The 22457-nt window shown below is 36.2% G+C and overlaps 1 protein-coding gene across 3 annotated transcripts in view; it reads left to right on the top strand.

The window, feature by feature from the left end:
- grm8b (glutamate receptor, metabotropic 8b) overlaps positions 1-22457 on the top strand; it is a 124560-nt gene that overhangs the window by 32161 nt on the left and 69942 nt on the right. For all 3 annotated transcript variants that reach the window (XM_027173282.2, XM_027173280.2, XM_047819705.1), the window contains exon 3: positions 3204-3420. In XM_027173282.2, coding sequence (XP_027029083.1) covers positions 3204-3420 — 217 coding nt within the window. The remainder of the gene's footprint in view (positions 1-3203; positions 3421-22457) is intronic.

Genomic DNA, 22457 nt, shown 5'->3' with positions numbered 1-22457 from the left:
CTGCAAATGCCACTTACATCAGAATGTACGTCACTTTATTTTCCCCAAGACACCGGCAAAACATCTAAAATTATCTTAGACGCCTAATGCAGGTGCAAAGTTTCCCATATGAATTGAAGGTGAGAGACACAGATAGCACCAAATGCATGGTCCCACACTTCAGCTCAGACAGTAGCCTCCGGAGTGCACATGCTTTCAAATGGAGGTGTGAAGTTGAAAATGGCACACCAGCGGCAGTTCACACATTCAGTGTGTTCGAGGAGTGCAGTATCAGGCTGAATGAGAGTTTCTTATAAAACTGTTGAGAAATCGGGGCAATAGGCAATTCATTGCGGTGGCAAAGGCTCCATATCCGTCATGATTAATTATGAAAGTTTGAAATGAGCCAAATGATTCATCACGTTCAGGGTTTTTCATTGAGAGAACGAGGCCTTTGTTAGAAAAGAAATGCCTCATTTGCTTTTTCCACACTTTAGCCCATATGTGCTGAAGACACATCTAACTTGCTTTTTCTACACCTTCTCCAAGCCAGTGCTGAGTGTTGGACACTGAATATATGGCTGTGGAAGAAAAAGATCTCCAAGGAAATAGTTGCAACATGTAGAAGACAAAGCTGGTTGGACACAAACGTAACATATGCTTATTAGAGCACAGAACATGGGCTCAGAACATAGTTAGGGTGACATAACTGTAAACAAACAAACAAACAAACAAACAAACAAACAAATAAATAAATAAAAATAAAACAGAACAACAAGGAAGAAGACAAAATACGATCAAAACTGGGACCACTGGGAACCTACTAGTAAATACTGGAACCACAGGCAATGCTATACAGGACTATTTGTACACAGAGATTAATGATCATACAGATGAGATTAAGGTTGACCAAAGCAGGAATACAGGAATAAATCTCTTAGGACAGGGTCAGAATTGCTGATGCTGCATAAAAGACAGTATTCCTATGCCTACATTTATAGTTGATTTATTTAATTACATGCTTCAAAAACGTACAATAATATATTATATCCAAATTCTTGCGACATAGTGGCAGAGATTTGTGCACATATTATGTTCTGCTCCTCTGTTTCCTGAAAGCATTTATATTATTCTCTCCTTTATAAAATATTTATAAAACATTAATGATATTACCGATTATTTTATTTAGATTTTTTGTGATAGTTTGGTCAATATAAGTTTGGATGCTGTTTGTTTGTTTGTTTGTTTGTTTGTTTATTTATTTATTTATTTATTTATCTATCTATCTATCTATCTATCTATCTATCTATCTATCTATCTATCTATCTATCTATCTATCTATCTATTTATTTATTTATTTATTTATTTAACCATATCGTGCTTTTTCCATATCATGATTTTTTTGGAGGGGTGCTGGCACTTGGTGAGTGGGGTATAATGAAAAAATAAAAGAGGCTAAGCATCCCTCTGTGCAAAGCAGTTTGTGTGCCTGCTGCTTGGAGTCTTTTAAATAAAGTTCACTTGGGAGGTTAATTAGTACGGTCTTAACGTAATCTATCAGTATTGAATTGCTTTTCTACATTTGACAGCTCCATTATGGGGACAAACACAAAGAACTCAAAGAAAGAGCATTTGAGTTAAAACAAAGAGATATGGTAACAGTAGGTAAACAAAGGCTTAAACAGAGAGGACATGCTTTAACGTTCAAGCAGCTTAGTGTTTCAAAACGGCTCAAACTTGCTGGGATGGCTATAAAGTTTTGGAAATATATGAAAGTTTAATAGGTCATCTGTACCGTATGACTTGAGTTCACACTATACTGTAAGTTATAGAAATGGGAAAATTTGTCCTCTGAACATCAAGGATCTTTTCTACCATTCCCAGTGTCCCCTGTCTACCACTCTGAACGAAAGCATCTGGATGGCCACAGTAGCAGAACAAAATTACTGCTGTAATGATTTATCACCTGTATTCAATGCAATCCTGCAGTAGCAAAACTAAGTGGTTTTCTTATCTGCACAGATGCTAACAATTTTTCACAACATATTATGTGCTGCTGTAATTAGCCCTTCATGATATATTGTGATTAGTCTGTATTGTATAAGTGAGCCATATACGGTATGTTTAGTGCTGTTGGCAAATTAAAGGCAAATTACTTTGCTTGTAGGGTTTATTTACCACAGCTATTCTTAACTCGAAATACTATAATGTCCTTGAGAGGTAGCAAAGTAATGCAAATTGAGATTTCACTGACCACTTACTCAAGTTTAGACATCCTCTTTTAGATAAGAAATAATTTATGAAGCCTGACAGGGTGTTTGACAGGCACTGTCAGTAAGTACAGATTCGTTTCTACCTATCCAAATGAATGTTTCATTGCATGGAAAGAAGCATCTGTAATTTCTATCGAACCAAACCGTTACTATTCAGGCTGCAATAAATGTACACGATTTTTCGCCACCTGTTAAATGACTCATCCCATTGACTTTTATTCGAATAAAAGGTCTGTGCATGTCAAGTCTACTCTTGGCATATCATATTTGCAACATCTTCAGGATAACTCAACATTCTCAACTGAACATGCCAGGACCTTCCATTCTACCAACAAATTCACACACAGATCTATACACACATGGTTGAGAGTTCACACGCTGATCTCTGGCATTTATATTCAAAGGCTTGAAATTTATAGCAGAGGCTGTGAGAGAACTGCCATACCTGCACGAAGAGCAGCGAGTGTCATTTGTATTGCTGGCAGGCTCTCTCAACGTCTCTCTCTCTCGCACCGAATGCCGATGAGCTCAGCCTCTGGGGCTCTGGCCGACAGCCTGGCCTTTTGGCTGAGGAGAAATCAATCAGACCGTCAATTGCCTCCAAAGAGCCATTATCCACCCTGCCTCACTACTCACTAGAGTCCCCCACCTCCTACATCTCTCTTCTCACTTACATGATGTTGCTGTGTTATACTTATCTGATGGATTCAAGTTGGAACATGCACAAACATCCACCCAATGAGCATTTTTGTATTAGCATTGATTTTTATCTACAAGACATCAAGCATCAGTTTCTTAATGCAGCAGTAGCTCAGTTGAAGTTGGTACGTGATAGAGATCTCTCAATTTGGCCTAGTAAAACCTCATTATGTTCTTGGCACTGGAACACTAATGCTACATTTCCTAGAACATTACAAAGAGTTTTAACAAGTCTGTCTTATTTCTTCACAGATTCCTCAGATCAGCTATGCATCAACTGCCCCAGAGCTGAGCGATAACAGCCGCTATGACTTCTTCTCTCGTGTAGTGCCACCTGACTCTTATCAGGCCCAGGCTATGCTGGATATTGTCTTGGCAATGGGCTGGAACTACGTCTCCACGCTGGCCTCAGAGGGCAACTATGGCGAGAGCGGTGTAGAGGCCTTTGTCCAGATAAGCCGTGAAACTGGTAAGTAAAGTAGTTAATGAATAGTTCAGGATGTCTTTGCTACATGTCATGGTGTCAAATTAGCAGCTACAGACTGCCTGTAACATCATGTCACATTGAGCTAATGGAGTTTCATTAGACAAGGATAATTAGGCTTCATTTGCTTCAAGTGGGTGAATTTCTTTTATCGCCTATGCCCTCGAAGCAAATGAAAGGTGTAGTTTGGGTTTAAATCTAATGATGGGCAACATTGGCTGTGGTTGCTGGACAGAGGACAGGGTTGACACGAGGAATTGAAGAAACTGAATAAATGCCAAGAGGTGATTTGCTGTTTCAGGAGGAAACCTTTAAGTCAGGTCATACACTTTAGAGTGATGCATAGACCCTTCTTTAAGAGCATGTCTGAAAAGCTGCAGCTTCTTTCAGTGTGCATTCCCAGGAACCAATTTAAAGTTAGATGAAAACCTACTGCCTCATAAATTAAATGCAAACTTAGCTCAACTGCAATAGTGCCTGTATAATTTCGAAGTTTTACCAACAAGAGAAAAGTTAAGATGACATTTCTACAGTTGTAAGGATGGTAAAATAACATTTTTTTAATATTAATTCTCAGATTATTTGATAGTTTTGCTGTGTTTAGTATCCACGTGCTCTGTAACTAAATCTGAAGGAGGAATGTAAAGCCAAATGATCTTTGGAGTTTAATGGGTGAACTATGTAGTTTGATATCTTGCTCTATTTAAAACTCCTTTTTACTCCTTTCTTAAGTTCGAAATACTTTATTGAAAGCATTATGAGTAATATCAGGGATATCACTGTATCCAGGGTCTGTCACATTTGCACAGTACTGTAATCTATTAAGGAAATAAGACAGAACCTTAATGATGCATGTTAACATAATTATGGGGACAGATTTGAAAATGGACTTGCCAACCAATCCCCTGTGAATACACAACTGTTTGCCAAGAGAGGTCATCGTAATGAAATTATGCTCACATTGTGCTGTGTGATTGATTTATTATTGCAGTTTACCATACTTGCACTCTTGTAGACACAAGGCTTGTGCATTAATTAAGCTGTAATTATGGAATTAAAATTCATAAGCTGAGACATCCATGTGAGCGATTAACAGTTTTCACTGTACCTCCAGGCTCATTAAGTGTGTTCGTGTGTGTGTGTGTGTGTGTGTGTGTGTGTGTGTGTGTGTGTGTGTATATCTAGTGTAGGTGTTGAAATCTGTTTTGGTGAAATCTGCAGCGTTCATCAAAGGTACATCAAAGGATATTGTGACATGCTCCATGCAAGAGGTTTCATGCTTTACTCAAAAATAGCTTTGTTCTTAGTTAGAGACTGGGCTTTCACTTCAAGAGTACAATTTATCTTACTGCTTCTGATGATGAAACTAACTATAAAAAGATACTGTACCATACTTTTATTATTTTTTTAAATAAGCACTGATTGTTGCAGACTTTTTAGGAGCACTGTCAATGTCAAGCAATGACTTTTTTAATGCGACATTCTGCACAGCAAATCTCCAATGCAGCAAAGCAGGTACCATTGTTGCCTCACAGCTCCAGGGTCAGCAGTTAAATCCTAAGCTTGGGTTACTGCCTGTGTGAAATTTCTAATCTTCTCTCAATGTCTGCATTAGTTTCCTCTGGTCTCTCCGGTTTCCTCCCACCTCTTTCCCACATGCAGGAGGACTGACTAAACTAAAATTGCCCCTGTGATGAATGAGTGTGAAATGTGTCTAAAGCTCTGGATTCTATACAAATTTGACCGATATGAATTGGCTTTCAGGTTTGCCATAAATATACAGTATTCTATGCAAACAAACAAAAAGGTGTTTGCAGAAGGAAATGACCCACTTGCAAGTGTCCTTCATTTGGTCGAGCTTCAAATATCTTTTATACTGTAATATAACAGAACTCATATAACTTAACTGATATATTAAAATTGAAAGGCCTAGGCTACATTGTCATGGCCATGGGGTGTGGGCAAATATGGCAGAAGTGGTGTTATGGCTCTTGTTCAGATAAGCTGTGAAACTGGTAGCTGAAGCAATTACCGAACATAAGGACACAACACACTTAACGCTTCACATACCCTTTATACTGTAATATATGACATTTAAGCAGAAATCAAACACAAGAAATCAAGTGAATTTTAGATTGCTTTATTGATCTCAATACTCAGGAGGTATGCTTCCCAACTCTATATATTTTATTACACTCCCTTTAAAAAAAAAATCTACTGTGCAACGGTTTCACATGGACGATTGTAGCTTAGCTTCATTAATCGAGTTAGTATGAGGTTGCCTTTGTGCTTCATTTCCATTTACAGCATTTGGCAGATACCCATATCCAGAGCGAATTACATTTATCTCTTTTAAACAGCTGAGCAGTTGATGTAGTTGCTCAAGGGCCCTGCAGTAGCAGCTTGGCAGTGGTAGGATTTGAACTCAACCTTTCAGTCAGTAACCACCTTTCATCTTAACCACTATGCTACCACTTCCCATGCTTCAAGTCTGCACAGAATACAAGAGGATGACAACTATAATTGACATATATTTCTGTACTTTTTTTTTACTTGTTTAAAGAGTATGATGGAACAATGGGATATGTTAGCCAATTTTATTTGGAACAGCAGGTTCTCTGACAAGATTGTTGTTGTTATTAAAGGAAGGAAGTATATTAACACATGCGACTTCTTTCATCTGGGAAGCAGTTCCCCTGACTGAGTGTGTGATTCATGTCACATTCATGGGTGTCTATTTTGGTATATTTTACTTGATGTTTGAAATAGGTTTTCTAGACTGTGGTGATTTTACAGGCTAGTGAACAAGTCAACAAGTCCCACACAGATTTGGACGTATGCAGATTTGGCCACTTCAGGCATGCACATCCAAAAATGGGTCTGCATTAAAAAGTGCAATGCGTCATTCTGAGATGTGACATGTGTGTGATTTATCTTGTTATATGCATGAAGAAACTGCGCCATTTTTCTTTTGTTTGAGTGTTATGTGCCAGGACACCCATCTTTTGGCTGCAATGTGGAAAGTCTATTGAATGGCTGGTGATAAGACTGTGACCTTACACAGGACCAATAGTTTATAAGTTTATCCTTTTTTTCAGTTGCTTAACCTTTAGCAACTTCATTCACTTTTTTAAAAATGGTTCAGCCTTTTAAATTCTGCATGTACAGTCCAAGAAAAAAGGTTTAAGTTGCAATTCTGCAATTAGGAGCCAAATAACTAGTACTAATATTATTACTAATACAAATACAGTACTAGTACTAGTTGCCTATAAAGCTCAGTTCATTAATTGGAACCTGCCTGAACTAACTGTCATTGTTAAAGTGCTTTCTGAAGCTTTGCTAATTATTTCGTCCTGTTCAAAATGGCAAAATGAGCAAATGCAGCATAAATATTGACCAAAAGATTACTTAGTCACTAAAGTTAGTTTGCGAGCACAGCCAGTTGTAAGGTTGCACACCAGTGGCTAATCTGACTCCATGTCTGCATTACGCTTAAACTGGCTGTAAACAGAAATGTGCGTTTTGGAATAATATTCTTAATTTAAAATCAAATCAGCTTCCTGCTTGTATAATGGAAAAACTGAGAAATTGTCTGAAACTGTATTTGTATTTAGCCTTATACAACTTTGAAATAAGGAAATGCCATCCAGACAGACTGTAATTGAGGCTTAAATGCATGTATAAAATTATGAGGTTAACTATCATCCAAATAACAGACAGGTAACATTTGGCCATTTGGAGACATTTTGAATAACATGTATTCTTCTATTCAGCCTGACAGGTCAGGGACATATTAGTCATTGGAACAGATGAAAAAACAAGACTTCAGTAAAGAGAGTGTTTTGTCTCTTGATCATGGCATGATGCTGGTATTTCACATTTGTATGACAGTAGCCTCTGTGTTCTCATTCACAGCAAGTAATTCTCCAAATTACTTTCAAATAGCTTATCTGCTCTAATTCCTATGATTGTTATGCCTGTTAGCTTAAACCATTTGTACCCATTTTTTTTAACTATTACTTAGAAGTAAATGCTAAACTGATTTTTCCCCCATTGTGCTCTTCATGGTTCTCTGGTTCTATTTACTATTCATATGTGTCTTTTACAGGATAGCCCAGAATCTCATAGCAGGAAATCCCTCTCCTGTGTTGCTCATGTGGTTTTTGTAAAATGTCTAACTCAGAATCAATTAGGCATACCTGCAATATCACCGCAGGTAACAGAGAGAATAGTGTGTGTCATTCAAATTCCCCACAGAACTGGAAGAGTCTTGAATCCACCACCCTGAACACCCCCCCCCCCCCTCACGTTGATGAGACTTAATGAGCACTTAACTGCCAAAAAGAAATTACGTCCCGTTCAGGGGAGGCAGTAATGGAATATTCTGTGGAGAATCACATGGAAAAGGTACTGGTAGAGTGGAAATCATACCCTTAGATGCAAAGGCACTGACCTCATTGGCTGGTATAAGCTGTCATGGATTAAGAATGCATTTGCATAATGTTAAAGAAAGATGAAGCTCAGTCTTGGAGCTCAGCCACAGAACCACCTCAATTGAACCTTCATTCTTTCTGAATTTGCAGAACGGCTAACTACTGTGTAGGAGGGACGTCTGCAAACAATCATTTTTGGAGCAGAGTAATCCTATTAGGTGAAATATTTCAGACCTTCTTCATCATCCTGTTTTACCTTTGAAGTATTTTTATCTAGTTGCCTGCACCTTGTCTTTTCTCTCCATGTAGAGATTGACTCCCAGTCAAATAGTTTCTGTAGCATCCCCTCCCATGTGCTAAATTAGATGAACCGCTTTGAAAGCTCTAAAAAAAAAAAGCAATTTATAAAAAAAAAAAAAAAAAAAAAGGATGCTGTCTTGTTTAAACACATAGAGGTGGTTGGGATGTAAACAGTACCACTCTGTCAGTTTTACGGAAATGTAGATTTATGTGTCATGCATAGCTCAGTATCAAATTTTACCTATATGTCTATTGTACATCCAAAAAACAACATGCAAGCTGCAACTCCTGCTGTGTCAGAAAGAGACAGACAGTGATTTCTTTATTGTAAATGTTTTGAAATATATTACTAGTATATATTCATACCTACTGCCTTGAATTTCACTAATAGCACATACTGACTGGGGAAAAATGTCTTAGGAAGATGTAGGACCATAACTAAAAACTAAATAGCAAAAAGAAATAAATAGGAAATGACTAAAAGTTTGTTGTAGCTGTAAAAAAAATGGAATATAATTTACTTCTGAACATCTCAAAATATTAAACATTTTAACATTTCAGTTAAAGAGTACAATTAAAGTTAAAGTTAAAGTCAATTAAAGTTTAATTTACAAATATCTTCATTATTGAGATTTTTCTGGAAGTAGTTGTATGACATTTAAAATGTCTTTAAAGATGCTTTACACAATTAATAGAATAGAATAGAATAGAATAGAATAGAATAGAAAAGAAGATACAGTAGTATGATGTTCTGTATACATTTTTAAGAGCTTGTGTAATAATTTACTGGATTTGTATAAAAGAGAGGAATTATACAAAAAGAAAAGGTTATAAACTGCGGTACCTGCAGTTCCTAGTTCTCTTAAATGAATTAACCTTGTGTTGGCTCTGTGTATGTGGCTTAGTGGTTAGAGGTAAGTGTGTTTGCCTGTTACATCTGGAGTTGAAAGTTTGAGTCCCGAGTCCCCTGGGATAGGCACCAGGCTCCCTGTGACCATGCAGATGATAAATGGCTCAGGAAATGAATGGATGTATATGCAGATACATATCACCCAAAAAGAACCCCAAACATATTTCATAATCATAAATAAGTGTGTGTTCAAAATTCTTTAAAATTTATTTCCATTATGTCCAATCAACAATTCATAAAAGTTTTTATTGAGAAGACATTTTACAGTATGTACAAGCAACATCCTCTAGAATAGTACATTGTTATATGATTTGAGATTCTGCTCCACTTCGGATCCAAAAAAATCGTAAAATATGTCCTGGAGCTATGGCCTGAATTCTTTGTTGGAAATGGACCTGGAAGGTTCCTGAATTCCTGAAAAGGGTTACTCAAAATAGAGTATAATTCTTTCTGAAAACCAAAAGATTCTCAAAAAGCAACTCTCATGAATTCTAATTAGGTTCACAGTACTATGCTGAAGCAGTGTTTTCCATCCGGAGCACTTCGCTCAGCTGAGGCTGGCCGGCTGTAAATCCTAAGGATCACTCGCAGCTCAGCTGGTGAGAGATGTGTTCCAGAGAACATTAGGAACACTCTGTAGCTCTAAAGTTCTCTTTAAATCCAGAGTAATATTGTACTGCTTTATCCGGGCCTAATGCTATTACTTGGACTTACTGTATGTCTTACATTTAACTGCAAAAGAGTTAATCTACAAGCTGATAGTGTACAAAGGCTTAATAAAGATTAACAGTGGACATAAATTATGTAAGTGTCTTTCTGGTGAAATAAATGTTGACTATCTTGATCTTTCTTGATGGTTAATCAAACCCTTGCACTTTAAAATCATTAAGTATATGAATAGATTTACATAGGTAGCATTTATTTACAGCAGCCATAACATTACAACCTTCTGCCAATATTGTACACAGTAGATCCTATTTGTGCCACCAAAACAGCAGCAAGGTGTTCTGAAGACCTCCACAAGACCTGTAGGTTTTCTGCAATGTCTGGCACTAAAATGTTATCAGCAGATCCTTTAAGTCCTGTAAGTTGTGAGGTTTGGCCTTCGTGTATTGGACTTGTTTGTCCAATACATCCCAAAGAAGCTAGATCGGATTGTGATCTGGGGAATTTGGAGGCCAAGTCAACATTGGATTGTCAAACCATTCCTGAAACTATTTATTGCAGTTTGGCTTGGAGCAATTTTCCTGGTAAAAAAGGCCACTGTTACAAAACAACCTCAATAATGCATTATACAACTCAACAATACCACTACTACTACTACTAATACTACTACTACTACTACTACTACTACTACTACTACTACTAATAATAATAATAATAATAATAATAATAATGGTAGGTGATGTCAAAATATTTTCTTATACTAATTTGGTTTCATTTGGTAATTGCTGCAATTTGTGAGGTTATAATGCTCCATTTCTTCCACCTTTCTTCTCTGCTTTAGATACACTGATGTACAATTTAATTTCCTCTTTTTCGCATTTTCTTCTCACAAGCCAGATATTGCCGGGTTGCAGTTCTGATGGTCTTGTTAGCATAAGCATACAGAACAATGTTAGCCTTTCCACAGATCGAGCACAATTAAATAGAGAAATCCAAATCTAAGAAGGGTGAAGATAAAAAAAAGAGATGAGAACATAAAATTGAAGAGAAAAAAGAAAGAAAAAAAAAAGAAAAAATTATAATGTGGAAACAAAGGGAAGATGTACAATGACTGAGCTCACTCCTCTCACCTATCTCCTTGCAGAGTCATAAATGCCTTAGTGCAGGAAAGCACAAAATTGTCATGTATATGAGGTTTGTTTCATTGTGTTACAAGGAGTTTTAAGGGTCCATCCACTTTGAACAATGTCTTAATGGGCCAGACAGAGGTCCATTAAACCAATGAGCCTGGTAAGTGTCACTGCATTACACTTCAAGCATAAAGGAAGAAAGTAAAATGGCAATCATATACTGCAACGCTACGGCACTCTCTGTGCTACTGTAGCACATACCTCAAGGGCCATTTGTCTTTAGCATCCACTGAGCTAGACAAGATTGCACCTGTCCGTTTACAATACCGGTGGCTATTAATAGGCTTAACTGGCCCCCACTCGACTCTCGCTTTGGCCTACAGGAATATAGAAACTTTTTAACCTCTTTTCAAACAAGAGTAATAAGTAGAGCATGGGTCCTTTACATAAAGTATCACATTGCATCAGCAAAATCAAACATCATTTTTAATGTAGAGTTACTTTAGTTTCCATGCAGAATCATTTGCTTAACCTGGGTCCAATGGTAACAAATGGTTTTAAGTACTGTATGTTCAAAAAAGCTAGTTTTATATCAAAAAGGACTAAAGGGCTTTGACTTCTGCTTCAGCAGAGACTACAGGTTGTATGTTCTTGCACAGTGTATGACACAAAGACTCACTGACTCACTGATCATACACACATTTGAAATGTTTCTCCATTATCTATGCTTTAGACGGCCAAGGTAAGAGTTGTCACAGATTTTGCTGGAGAAAAAAGCTTTAGAAAAAAAAAAACCTTGAAATGAGCCTTTCAGTGTCAGTCTTTGTTATATGGTAGAAAGAGTTCTCAAAGTGTGACATGCTCTGACAACAATTTCAATAACTGACTTTGGAAAGTGTATGCCTGGTTACTTTCAGATTCACCATTTCTAAAAAAGATTCAGTTATATAAATCATTAAACATTTCCAGAGCTGCTTTGACAATCACTCGAGCTTGCTGATTGGTTGATTTTTGTTGCCTTTACACATACTTCTATGCATATATATATGGAGGAGCTATCATCTTTTGCAGACGATATTGAACAAATTCTGGGTGCATTGGACAGATTTGCACCGTTGGCGTTTTCAAGTATTAAGTATTAAAGTGCCTGAACAGTTCTTGTTAGAATAAGGCTCTAGAGCAGTTTTATTGTAGTGGTTTTTATATCAGTTGTATATCAGCTCTATTCCCTTGTCGACTTGAATCGGTAGAACATAATATCAGCAACTGCAAGAATAGCATTCGTTCAATGGAAGCACGGTGTGTTTATCTATATTCATCTCAGATTAACACGGTTATACAGTTACAGTATGTACAGTATTTACGATAAAATACAGTATCATACAGTATCGGCTTTAATAATCTTTGAATACAAAATCAGTTAATTTAATAATAATACTGACATTACTGGGCTACCTCACAATTTGTCGTTAAGAATTGTTCGTTATTAGTTTTATTTTCCCAATTTTAATTAAGGATATCTTTCCTAATGTGATCACGTAGTTTTGTTGTTGTTGTTTAACTCCGAAGCTGATGGATTATGTTTTCTAATCTAATCTACACCGCTATTGATAGTAATGAGCCATGCATTTTAGTTCTCGGGCTTTGTAGGCTGCTGGGAAGACAATTTAAAACAGATCATATATGTACATCATACATTATGCTGCCTTAATGCACAACCACCTTAAAAGAAGAAGAAGAGGCTGTCAGTATTCATGCATGACTACTCAGGATGAAGAACAGCTTGTCATCCAAAAAAAAAACACAAGCTTCTCATTTTCTTATTCTTGATTCCAGCTAGCATCACTAAAATAGGTCACCTTTAAAAAATGGAATATTGTGTAGGAAAGTGCAAACTGCTGCTGGTTCTATTGAGGTGTCATTCCTATGCGCTCCATTGTTGCAAAACTAATGATTCTAGTACAAATAATGAACTGAAAATCGCAATCATGATATTCCCAAAATTTATTAAACCTTATATATATATATATATATATATATATATATATATATATATATATATATATATATATATATATATATATATATATATATAGCATTAGATGCTAATTAAAAAGAAAGCATGAAGGTTTATATATATATATATATTAATTTCTTAATAAATGAAACTCGAGCTAATAGCATCATTTGCAGTTGAATTGCATTTGAATACATTCAGACTGATTCATGTTCCACAATGACGTGTCATTTCTGATCAACAAAGCATAATGGCACTATAAAAAAAAAAAAAAAGTTGATGAGTTAACTGCAGATTGTTAAATGTGCTCTAGATTACATTGACAGGTTTTGTTGTCTCCTGGTCATCTTAGAGAAAATCACTTGAATGAGAAAAGCAACACTGACATCATATCAATTAAAGATTGTGTATCCCAAAAATGACCACAGGGATGAGAGCATTAAGGCTCCAAAGCTAGATGTTTTTTTTTATTTGTTTATCAGAGACAAAATATTTGTAAAGAGAAGAATTGGCGAATATGTACAGTACACTTTCATCAAACATGATGAAAATTTATCAAACAATTTATCAAACCTGATCATAAAATGAGTGTATTCAAATTCTACAAGTTTCCGTATTCAATAGTTTAATCAGGTTTGTACAGATTTGTGTAGATTTCTGCATATCACTTTAATAACCTGAACAAGGTTTTAGTGGCAGTTTTATTGGCAGTGTAATGATCAAATTCAGTATTGCTTTTAGAACAAGTATAGAAAGCAGAGTAGTGTAAGTAATAACAATAAAAATGAAACAGCATTAATTATCCAAGCTGAGCATGCAGGGAACTATTTTGGTGGAATGTTCATAAATAATGATTCTGATCTCTTCAGGTATAAGGAATTAATAAAAAGCTGAAAAAAATAATTTTGTAAGTAAAAAATAAAGATTGCAAGAGCACTGTTGAAAAATGCATTGGCTCATGCTTTGAAATTGTATTAATTGTATTAATAACTAATGGTTCATTGTTTCATTCATTCATTTATGCATTCATTCATTCATTCATTCATTCTTCCATTCATCCATCCAATCCTTCTTTCCATTCTTCCAACCATCCATCCAGCCATCCACCCATCCGTCTATTCGTTCATTCATTCATTCATTCATTCATTCATTCATTCATTCATTCATTCATTCATTCATTCATTCACGTTTAGTAAGCATTTTAGTCTGCTCAGTCTAACCTAGATGCTAGCTGGGATGCATCTATTTCCCTTTGTTGATTTACTTTCCTCTGATCCTCTGATCCTCTGATCCTCTGGTTAACTACTGTATCTGCTGAAGCAATCCAATTATTACCTTACTACCACAGTGCTGACATTATGGCATGTTTCATTCAAATTAGCTGTATATAAATTCAAATTCAAATTTTGACACATACATAACCATACACAGGACAACTTGTAGTGAAATGCTTTTTTTCAACTGTTTATATCATAAAAATGGAATGGAAATAAAAATAGAGTACAAATAGAATTACAATAAAATAGTTTTGAAATAGACAGGTTATTATAAAATAAATCTAAAATATGTTATATAAGTACAGATTGGTGTCAGAACTGTTAGACTATTATGAGTAAAGTGCAGATTTGTGCAGTTGTGTGCAATTTTAGTGCAGTGTATGATGTGTAAATCCTCAGAGTGCGTTGAGTAGACATGTCCAGATAAGTCCAAGTTCTATGTGTCGTCCTGGTTAAAGGCTTGAATGGTCTGTGGGAAGAAGCCCGTCCTTATTCTATCTGTGTTTGCCTTCGGTGAGCGGAAGTGAATGGGTGAGGTCTTTCACTATCTTCCTTGCATTGGTCCAGTAGTGTTTACTGGAGATATACTGCAGTTTAGTGAACATAGTGCTGGAGAGGTCACCTATCCTACTTAGTACTGTTCCCAAATCATGCTGTGAATGCTCTCAATAGTGCAAAAGTGCATATAATCTGATGGAAATGATTGACATGTGTACGTTTCAGTGATTTTCGGTGGGCATAAGACCAGGGGCGGTTCTAGGGTTTCATCTTTAGGGCTTTTAGCCCTCAGTGAGAATTTAGAGCAAGAAGAGTTTTATATTATATATTATATGACTACATAGTAAGCCAAAAGTTGTTAAAAAGGTATTATTAAATGGCAAAAGTGGACACCCAAATTTTATGCATGATGTAATGATGCCAGTCTTGAATCAGATCAGTTCATGTATGTGTGCATTCTCTACAAACAGTGTGTCCAATGAATGCAGTCATTAATAAACTAATATTTACAAGACAAAGACAAAATCAATAAATGTTATAATGTTATTTTTGTTTAGTATTAATATTGCATTAATATTTTGTTTGTGCTATCAACTCTGGTAATAAGAATAGTGACATTTCACTGCTTTTGGTTGCCGCCGTTATAGATAAATGCCTCCTTAGAGAGTGCGTACGTGCAGTGACAATCTAGGAGCAGTGATTCGCCAAACCTCCCTTATTGCAGTCACACACATTTCTTCTGATTTTATTTTGTAGTAACGAGTAACGAAGATGCTTAGTGGGAATATAACGGAGTAAAAGTATACATTTTATCTAGGAAATGTAGTGGAGTAAAAGTGAAAGTAAAGTACAGATACATGAAATTTCTACTTAAGTACAGTAACGAAGTATTTTTACTTCATTACATTACAACACTGCTATTTAGTAGAAGTCGTGCCTATGTAGCTGAAGCTCAGTCATTTGTTTTGAAGTATGACAGATGCAGATTTGTTTATATGCCATTCAGTGCATTGAAAATTGCTTTAATTCATTAAGGCCATTATGTTTTTAAATCCAATTAAAATGCAAAAAAATACAACTTGTACACCATTATCGAGAACCATGGCTTGTCGTGTAAACCGTTGAGATGGAATGGTTTAGAATTGCTATAACATGAAGAATTCATCAGACGCTGTTGGTGAGAGTAGTTGCAAATAAATTTTAGATGAAGATGGATTACTTTATATATCTCTTGTTGTTAAGGAAAGTGCAACCCTCTTGAAATGGGGGTTATTTTGATCTTAAATCTGGCAAGAGCTCAAACTATATAAATACAGTACCATATACTTTATACGTACAAATAATGATTTTATGCGGACGTTTTTTTTGCTATACAATTGTGGTTGTATAAATTATTGTTGTCAGTTGTTTTCAGAGTAATCACAGGTACTAAAGTTCATCTTACACTATAATAACTGTGTTTATATTTTAAATGTACTCCATATTAAACACTGTTATGATTATGATTAAAATTGGGCGTGTGTGTTGTGGTTTTGCAGTTGATTCGTTCCTAATTATACATGAAAAATTTATCGATCTCTCCTACTAAAGCAACAGCAAGAGATACACACACACACACACACACACACACACACACACACACACACACACACACACACACACACACACACACACACACACACACACACACACATATACTTCTCGGTAGGTAAATAGATCTACCTTTGAAGACCCTAAACATTTTAAAAATATATTCATTACATTCATCATCACAGCTTGAACTGTTTGTATCCCACACAATTTCATGTAGTACTGTACCGTCAAAATTCTCTCATATTCTTTAGTCAACATCAGAGAAAAAGCAGATAAAAGGGAGGTGAAAAAAAAAGACAGAGTAAGAGGAAAAAGTCTAAAAGGAAAAACTTAAATCTTTGCCCATTAATTTTTTCTGCAGATCTACTGACAATATGCCTGCGGTGATGAAAAAGCAACACGGTTCTCATAGTTTGATAATGTATGCAGAGCTGAAATCGACTCGTTCAGCAATCAGGCCCTCCTACACTTACGTTTTGCACAACGGATTAACTCAGGCTGATAAAGGAAGATGTGGTGAAAGCTTCCACTACCGCTATCAGGTGCAATATCACTGCAGATGCACTGCAGCATGAATAAAGAGAACTCAGTGACTGCTTTACTGAAACAAGCCTTTAATTAGGTCCAGATTATAGTAGACACAGTTGAGCCCTGTGCAGTCTGGATTCTATCATTGACATGAAGACAAATATTCTGTGTAGAAAGAGTAATAGGCGGTGTGTGGAATATTCTTTTCTTCATCTGCTGATCCTGTTTGTGACTCTTGCTCTTGCTTAGTCTGATCTGATCTGCCAGTTGCTATGTATCCTGATGAAGGTATTTTTTCTTACATAATAAATACATGAAGCAGTGCATATGTGAACTGTACTATCTTTCCGATAGTGACTAGAATGCCTTGCCACTGGGGCTTAGAGCTACATGATGGCCATAAATCTTCCACAAGTGACGTTAAGGCACTTTTTCTTGGAAGCCCTGCTTTACATTTTATTTTGTGTGTGAAAATCCATTTTGGCCCTAAGGAATATGAAATTTTAATGCCCCATGCTTGGATACAGTAAGACTGTGGAGAAGATCACCTTTGCTGAGTTCAAGGGTCTTATTTATCAACTGTACAGTGAGGAATTGTGAGGAATCTGTGCAGACACATTTCAATGCGTAGAAATGCATGAGGTTGTGCATATAGTTACGCACACTCCTGACCATGTGTACGTTGGAACCCCTAGGGTAAAAAGTTTAATAGTGGGTAAACTGATTATAATGAGTTACCATCCCACTTAATGTCAATCATTTCAGCATAACTGAGACAGTAATTACTGATTTTGCTGCTCACAATAAAGTGCAGATTGGGCTCATGGAGCTTTGCACAGGGAGGAATGTGTTATAAGGAGAGCTTTCAAGCCATGGCACATTTCAAAGAGAAATTTGTGACATCCAGTCAAATAATGACACGTTTACCTGCGCGCATATTGCTTACACTGCAATACATTACAATCCCAAAACAGGAAGCTGAAAAAGACAGAAAAATGAGGAATATTTATGCCATGCAGGGTTTATAAATGTTATTTAAATGTATTTATTTATCAGACAAATCATATGTACCAAATAAAGAATTTTTGTTTTAAATTATAAAGTATTTTCTTTCTTTGCAATTTCTTTAATTTGTCTAGGAAGACACTTAAAAATTCTACACAAGAAGAGCATAAAAAAGAAAAAAAGTTTGAAATAGGACCAATTTTAAAGTTTGAACCAATTAACCTCATGATTAAATTATCATGGAGGAACTGCTTTTTCTTAAAAAGACATTGAATCCAAAGAACCTAACTGAGGTATGGACTAGAGACATGTTTCATACTGCATTAGAGACATGTTTCATACAGGACCTTGTGGAGTGGTGTTTGCTCTAAGAATTTCATCCGCCGCATTTTGAGTGAGCCATTGAACTGCCATGACTAAACATAAGCATTTACTGTATGTCCATGGATCCAGGTCTGTAGGTGAGAATTAAGTTGTACTGTGCTCGGTGATATTGTTGTTGATATCCTTCTGCACTTTTAATCCATTTATTTATATCAGGGGTTTGGGGAAAGGTATTAAACATAAAACCTGCAACATATAATGTTATCTGTTTAAACAGAGTAGCATTCATGTATAGGAAAGCTAGTTCATGAGAAATACTGCAAGATATCATTTGGTATTGTAGAAAACTTGTCATTTGGGCCAAACATAAGTGCTGCTCATCACGTTCACAGGTAAAGTAACCCTTTTCATCTAAATTCACCTGAAGGAGAAGCTGCAATTTGTTGCAAGGTGTTGTTTGGCGAGTGATTGAAATATCTTCTAATTAATAAAGGGGCTATATCTTTTCATAGTAGACCATATAGTCACTTAAATAATGTATACTATATAGATTTTGTTACAGCCAAATGAACCTCCAAACACCCAGATTATAATTCTGTTCTCTGCTTGTTAATGAGAACAACGAGTTCCTTTGTAAACCTCTGAACTGGAATGGTTTGGAATTGCGAAATCATTAAGAATTTGCGTTGGTGAGAACGCAGAGAGAGTAGTTGGAAATAAATTTTATATGAAGATGGATTACTTTATACCTTTCTCTGGCTGTTAATGGAGGTGTGGCCTTAAGGCCTTTCGGCACGTTCTTAAATGCTTTGCTGAATACCCCAAATAAAACAACGATGATTTTGTCACATAAAATTGCAGTTGCATAAAAAATGCTGCTGTGATCTTCTATAATTGAAGCAGTATGTCAAAGCAAATGCTTTCTATCAAGTTTTTATTATCGTGATGCATACTTTATGTTTTTGGAGTTGTTGGGAGTTTGAAGCCTCTTGTGGCAGAATTAAAAATGGATCTGTCAGCTGCAATAATTCCTGATTGAGTATTTCATGACAAGAGCATTCTGTTATATAAAAACAATAAGAAGCAGGTAGTGAAAGGTTTCATTGCTTATCTTACACTCTCATGACTGCCTGTACAACTCATGTTGTGGCAGCTCTTCAGATTGATTCATGGAGATATTTACCCTCAAAGAACATTTGTATTCCTCTCATTTTCTTTTATCTTCTGTGTGCATTTGGTTAGTTGACATCAGACAAAAGGATAGAGATAAGAACCAGGTCAAAATAGAAGAAATGTACGTATAAGGAGGAAAACTGAAAGCTCACCCATTCTAAGCAGATCTACTGACAATATGGCTTGTGTAATGAAAAAAAGAAACATGTTTCTCATAGTTTGATAATGTATGCAGAGCTGAAATCGACTCGCTCAGCAATCAGGCCCTCCTACACTTACGTTCAGCACAAAGGATTAACTCACGCAGATAAAGGAAGATGTGGTGAAAGCTTCCACTACCGCTATCAGGTGCAATATCACTGCAGATGCACTGCAGCATGAATAAAGAGAACTCAGTGACTGCTTTACTGAAACAAGCCTTTAATTAGGTCCAGATTATAGTAGACACTGTTGACCTCTGTGCAGTCAGAGAATCCTACACTGAAGTGTATATATATATATATTTATGTGTGTGTGTGTGTGTGTGTGTGTGTGTGTGTGTGTGTGTGTGTGTGTGTGTGTGTGTGTACTGTATGTCGAGGAGCTTGAGTTGTAGGTGGTGCAAACAGCGTGCTACGCTGAGTGACTGCAGACTCTTTTGTTTAGATGTTATATGGCTCTGGAGCATGGAAAATATGAGAACTGTATAATGAATTTGAAGAGACTGTCAGCAGGCCATTGTAGGTCCACCTCTACGTTCACAATAATGAGAAGAATGGCTTGCCACTGGGAGCTTGCACTACGTGTTAGCCATAAATCTTTCACAAGTCACATGGTACGGATAACTAATGTGCTTGTTCTAGGAAGCCCAGCATCCTGTTTTATTTTATAAAAGGCAATATAAAGTTTCAGCACACCATGTATGATTAAAGCATTTAATCAACAATCAAGAAAAATTTAATTAGATCCATACAGCATTTAAACTCCTGCAGAATGGTTTCTGTCAGTGGGTTTAAGTGTGTAAAAGCATATTAGTGATGGCTGAATGCTGAGCATATAGAGCATTTGAAGTGGGGAAACTGGGTCAAGTAAGTCAAGTAATCTTAATTGACAGAAAATCAAAACAAAACGGTTTTAAAAAGCATATTATTTTCTGTGTTAAATAATACATTGTCTGACAGAGATGTTCCACAGAAAATCACTAGACAGCAGAAGTAGGCGCTGAAATTTGCCTACCATCATCAAAAAAAAACAACAACAGATGCTATGAATATCCAGAATAGAATTAGCTACAAGCCTACAGACATCAACCCCCTGGTAAACTGGTATAATGTCATACTGTAACACTTCACTTTTTGCTTATTTTCCTCATCATATGTGTCATATAGTAAGGTAGAAGTACATCGTGTTTGTGTGCATTTATACTATACTATACGAATCTGTACACACAACCCAGACTATGTCACGAACTGCCGTGAGACTGGGTTGGTACACAACACACAAGGTTTTGTATGCTGTCTAATTACATTACTTCTGAACAAACAAACATTGCAGTACGTCTCATGCTTTTTATCCGTCTCTGTTGTAAATTTCCATGTTTTATATTCATGCAGTCCAGTTTCATAGTGAGTGAGGAGCTATCTGAGAGAAATTGTGAATTTTGCTTGGCCACAGGCTTCTGTGCAAATACCACAAATATGTAATGTTAGAATTTGGCAGTACTCAGTGCATACTGTAATACTTTTACTGTAAACAATTTCTGAGCTGATGCTATACACTTGAAGATATGAATGAACAGTGACTTTTTTTTTTCATACCACTGTGTCTGAGTTGAAGCCTATATCAGCTTCTTGCATTCAGCAATAAGCGAGCTACTACAGGTAATTATAGCAAAATGTTTTTGTTACAAGTTGATGAGCATATTAACCACCAACAGTCAGCTAGGAGTAGGCTTTTTCAAGGAAAATAGCAGCTATTTCTTGCAGCAGAATTCTTTGTAAAAGTTGTCCTTTCAGATAAATCCTTTCAGTCCTTTTGTTAAAATAAACGATTTACCTGTTTAGTCCCATTTGCTGCTGTGCTTTTTGGTTGCTCGTTATTATTCAGCTTGTTTGTTTACACGTCTATAAATTGTTTGGCCTGCATTTGAATAATGAACCTGATAGGCTCTGATATCTTATGACACAATAACCCCTGTGTCTCACACATCCGGTCCCGAGAACAAAAGGCTATTAGCTTTATCCTTTTTATCTAAAGAATGTGGCGAATATTGTACATTTGCCTAGTCTTATAAAGAACTGCTGGCTGGTTTGGTAACAACTTTACAACACACATACTTTCAGTGGTACAGACACATTAAAATAACAAATTTAGTAGTTTACTTAATAGTATTTCTCATCAACATTACAATATATTGGATTGTGCTATAGACATGGGTTATAGCATCTTTCCCAAACAATGCCGTATTAACTTCATTATTACCATAACCCCACAGACAAAGCTTTGTCAGAAATAATTACACGATTTAGGAGGCCGTAAAACTGGATATTACAGAGCTTTCATAGAACCTGACACATTTATCCCTCCTCAGAAACACTTCCTTCCAATAGAGTTTAATCCACTTCTTCATGCTCCTGCACTCTAAGGCTCAACTTCCTGCTGTGCTTTTCTTCACTTTGTAGATGTCAGCATTTCTGATCGACCGACTAAAGTTCAGTATAGAAAGTTCATTAGAAATGAGGGTTTTTTGAACCGACAGGCTGACAGCTATGTTAGAGAACACTGTTGGAGAGACTGTCAGTATGGGATTGCCCAGATCTCTGATATTATATAACCTTTAATAGCAGAAATGGGTTTTGAGTAAAACTATTTGTATTTTTCAGATCAATTTGCATATTGCCCAGGCATATAACAATCTAGATAACAGCGAATATTTCAAGGAAAGAGCAATTTTTCTCAAAGTCAAAAGGTGATCACTTGCTTTTCACATCTCATTGTAGAAACTGCTAAAAAAAACTGTTTCTGTCTTAACAAAGTAAATCCAATTATACTTACAATGAACAACTATATAATAATACAAACACTAACCATATGCCCTTGTATCCAATATCCTGGTATTATTCTTAAGTCACTCGTGAATGATGGTGAATCTGTCACTATAATATATAGGGTCCCTGGTTCAATCCTGTT

The sequence above is a fragment of the Tachysurus fulvidraco genome, chromosome 10, assembly GCF_022655615.1.
Source record: "Tachysurus fulvidraco isolate hzauxx_2018 chromosome 10, HZAU_PFXX_2.0, whole genome shotgun sequence".
In the NCBI taxonomy this organism is placed as follows: Eukaryota; Metazoa; Chordata; class Actinopteri; order Siluriformes; family Bagridae; genus Tachysurus; species Tachysurus fulvidraco.
Note: the sequence above shows the minus strand (reverse complement) of the source record. Positions and strands in the feature narration are given on the sequence as shown.